Source organism: Mandrillus leucophaeus, unplaced genomic scaffold (genome assembly GCF_000951045.1).
Source record: "Mandrillus leucophaeus isolate KB7577 unplaced genomic scaffold, Mleu.le_1.0 Scaffold46, whole genome shotgun sequence".
Lineage (NCBI taxonomy): Eukaryota > Metazoa > Chordata > Mammalia > Primates > Cercopithecidae > Mandrillus > Mandrillus leucophaeus.
Window position 1 is genome coordinate 504,771 of NW_012104920.1, and position 3,864 is coordinate 508,634.

At 54.2% G+C, this 3,864-nt stretch overlaps 1 protein-coding gene across 5 annotated transcripts in view; it reads left to right on the forward strand.

Annotated features, from left to right (window-relative positions):
- The window catches only part of AURKB (aurora kinase B), a 5,894-nt gene extending 2,692 nt beyond the window's left edge, over positions 1-3,202 (forward strand). For 2 of the 5 annotated variants that reach the window (XM_011994505.1, XM_011994503.1), the window contains 7 exons: positions 105-207; positions 310-364; positions 568-759; positions 1,048-1,186; positions 1,297-1,445; positions 2,542-2,716; positions 2,888-3,199. In XM_011994505.1, the coding sequence (XP_011849895.1) occupies positions 180-207; positions 310-364; positions 568-759; positions 1,048-1,186; positions 1,297-1,445; positions 2,542-2,716; positions 2,888-3,061 (912 nt within the window). In that variant the 5' untranslated portion in view covers positions 105-179 and the 3' untranslated portion in view covers positions 3,062-3,199. Of the gene's footprint in view, positions 1-104; positions 208-309; positions 365-564; positions 766-1,047; positions 1,187-1,296; positions 1,446-2,541; positions 2,717-2,887 lie in introns of all 5 variants that reach the window. The other 3 variants (XM_011994502.1, XM_011994501.1, XM_011994504.1) reach the window with 3 other exon arrangements.
- Positions 3,203-3,864: the final 662 nt, after the last annotated feature.

The window sequence follows — 3,864 nt, forward strand, 5'->3', positions numbered from 1 at the left end:
GGGTGGGTGGCTCTTTAGCAAGGGGCTGAAATACTGCTTGCAGCACATTCCACCCGGGTCATCAGACAAAGGCACCCTCAGAGCTACCCCCTGCTCCTTCTCAGGCTCCGTCTGGCCTGAGCACCCTGCCCCAGCGAGTCCTCCGGAAAGAGCCTGTCACCCCATCTGCACTTGTCCTCATGAGCCGCTCCAATGTCCAGCCCACAGGTACCTGGGGCAAGGGGGAGAGGACTGATGAGCGTCTATGGGAGGGTTTAGGGATGAGAAGGTCATCCCTGTTCTCATTCAACTTACCTGTTGTCTCCTTAGCTGCCCCTGGCCAGAAGGTGGTGGAGAACAGCAGTGGGACACCCAACATCTTAATGTAAGTGCCCCAAGCCTTGGGGTGGAGGGAGGTGAGGGGACAGTGAACGGGCAGGAAGTCGGGAAGATAAAACCTAAGGGCAGGAGGAGTAGAGATGAAGAGAAGTGGGGCGGGGGACAGGATGAGATGAGGAAGCGGAGAGAAAGCAAACCTCTTAATAACCAAAACCGGCTCTGAGTTGCCTTCCCCCACTTTCTAAGCAGGCGGCACTTCACAATTGATGACTTTGAGATTGGGCGTCCTCTGGGCAAAGGCAAGTTTGGAAACGTGTACTTGGCTCGGGAGAAGAAAAGCCATTTCATCGTGGCGCTCAAGGTCCTCTTCAAGTCCCAGATAGAGAAGGAGGGCGTGGAGCACCAGCTGCGCAGAGAGATCGAAATCCAGGCCCACCTGCAGTATGGGTTGATGCCCCCTGAGCCGAAGCCCCTCTGCTCCCTCACCCCAGCTCCTCACTCAGCCCTACCTCATCCAGATTGCTTTCTCTGTAGCTACGGCTAGTGAGCCCCATTTAGCCCTTAGTCCTGGCCAGAGCCTTGAATCCAGAAATCTGCCTCCAGTTTCCCCTTCCCACTCCCATTCCTGGTGTCCCCAGCCTGGGCCACGTCTGACCCCAGTTTGCTCCTATTATCTTTCCCAGCTCTTTTATGCCTTTGGCCTGAGGCTTCCTCTGTCTCTTCCCTCAGCCATCCCAACATCCTGCGTCTTTACAACTATTTTTATGACCGGAGGAGGATCTACTTGATTCTAGAGTATGCGCCCCGCGGGGAGCTCTACAAGGAGCTGCAGAAGAGCCGCACATTTGACGAGCAGCGAACAGCCACGGTCCGGGCGGGTGGGCACCTGGGCCGCCAGTAGGGGGCTGGAGGCTGAGCGTGTGCTGCTTGTAGCTGGAGGTCCATTCTTGTCTGATTGCCTGTCGTTACCCCTCCCAGATCATGGAGGAGTTGGCAGATGCTCTGATGTACTGCCACGGGAAGAAGGTGATTCACAGAGACATAAAGCCCGAGAATCTGCTCTTAGGGCTCAAGGGAGAGCTGAAGATTGCTGACTTTGGCTGGTCTGTGCATGCGCCCTCCCTGAGGTATGGTGGCCTGGGAGGCCAGCCCTGGGTGTGAGGCTGGGCCATTAAAACCTCTCCAGGGGCTGGGCGTGCTGGCTCACGCCTGTAATACCCGCACTTTGGGAGGCCGAGGCGGGCGGATCACCTGAGGTCAGGAGTTCGAAACTAGCTTTGCCAACATGCTGAAACCTTGTCTCTACTAAATATACAAAAATTAGCCGGGCGTGGTGGCGGACACCAGTAATCCCAGCTACTCGGGAGGCTGAGGCGGGAGAATTGTTTGAACCTGGGAGGCGGAGGTTACAGTGAGCCGAGATTGGGCGGCAGAGTGAGACTCCTCTCAAAAAAAAAAAAACAAACAAAATGGTTAGAATGTGGTGCTAAGAACCCCAAGGTCACGGGTTTGATCCCCGTATGAGCCAATGGTAAAACTTTGGCCAGGTGCGGTGGCTCACGCCTGCTAATCCCAGCACTTTGGGAGGCCAAGGCAGGTGGATCACTTCAGGCCAGGAGTTCAAGGCTAGCGGACTAGCCTGGCCAACATGGCGAAACCCCATCTTTACTAAAAATACAAAATGTATTAAGCAGACATGGAGGTGCACACTTGCAATCCCAGCTGTGCGGGAGGCTGAGACATGAGAATCACTTGAATCCGGGAGGCAAAGGTTGCAGTGAGCCAAGATCGCCCCGCTGCACTCCAGCCTGGACTCTGTCTCAAAAAAGCCCGGAGCAGTGGCCTTTTTTCTTCCCACATCATTTTTTAACGGTTTCATAGTATCACATAGTAGCTGATTTATTTAAGCAGAACATGCCGATGGGCATTAGAGATGTCCCCAGTGAACTCCAAAATGAACTCCAAATGAACGCTGCCCTCATAGCGGAGTATCTTATTAAGACATATCCTTCAGCGTGGAGTTGCTGGCGCTGTGTGCAGGCTTACCTCTGGGGCTTTCAGATATGTCATCACCCCAACCCCACCCCCACTCCAGTAGCCCTGCCTGGCTGGACCTCTCCCCTGGTACCTCCCGTGGTCTTTTGGCTCCCTGCCATCAGGTAGCAGGGAAAGGAGAGTTCCTATGTCACTGGGACCCCTGCCCACGCCCCTTATCCCTCCCAGGAGGAAGACAATGTGTGGCACCCTGGACTACCTGCCCCCAGAGATGATTGAGGGGCGCACACACAACGAGAAGGTGGATTTGTGGTGCATTGGAGTGCTTTGCTATGAGTTGCTGGTGGGAAACCCACCGTTTGAGAGTGCATCACACAACGAGACCTATCGGCGCATCGTCAAGGTGGGAGGGTGGCCCGGGCTTCGTGCCAGCTGCAGAGGCCAGGGGCTGGGGGGCTGGGGGTGGGCAGAGTGTATCCGCGTGGCCCTAAGTAACTCCAGACAGAATGGGTAGTCAAGGAAGATGTAGCCAGGGTGAAAGTAATGCAGCCCTTCCATCTCTTCACACCTGCAGGTGGACCTAAAGTTCCCCGCTTCTGTGCCCACGGGAGCCCAGGACCTCATCTCTAAACTGCTCAGGCATAACCCCTCGGAACGGCTGCCCCTGGCCCAGGTCTCAGCCCACCCCTGGGTCCGGGCCAACTCTCGGAGGGTGCTGCCTCCCTCTGCCCTTCAATCTGTTGCCTGATGGTCCCTGTCATTCACTGGGGTGTGTCTGTGTTTTGTATGTTTGTGTATGTATAGGGGAAAGAAGGGATCCTGAACTGTTCCCTTATCTGTCTTCTACCTCCTCCTTTGTTTAATAAAGGCTGAAGCTTTTTGTACTGATGAGTGTAGATGTTTCTAGGTGGAGGCTTTGCTGTGGAGGAAGCTGTTCCCTAGAAGGAGAGGTGGCTCACCCTGAGGAGCTGGGATGAGCATTGCTTTGCTATCCCTGGTAACACCCTACCCTCTGAGCTCTGACACCCACCTGGTCAGCTCCCAGCCACCCCCACCCCTACCCCCACTTTCACCTCTACCCTGTCTGTTCTTTCCATTGCTCTGACTGCCAGAGCCCGGGGGCACTGGGGGCCCTGGCTCCCCATTGCTACATTGGAACACCAGCCATCTCTGGCCACCTTCTTTCACCTCTTTCTTGGTTGTCCAACTTCTAGTTTTTCCTTTTCTGTTTCATTCTCTGCCCCTTTGCCAGCGTAGGAGCAACTGAACAATTCTGTACCCTAGAAACTGTCTTTGATTCTTTTACTGCTCTGGTCAGGATCCTAGTACAGGAGCCAATAGAAGCAGTAGTGATTCTGTCTTGTTCCTGACACAAGGTTTCACTGTCATGTATGATGCTTGCTGTAGGTTTTTGATAGATGCCCTTTATCAGGTTAAATAGGGCCTATTTACTCCTAGTTTACTCAGTCTTTAAAAAAAAAAAAAAAAAAGTTAAGTCCAGATGCAGTGGCTCATGCCTGCAATCCCAGCACTTTCAGAGGCCGAGGCGGG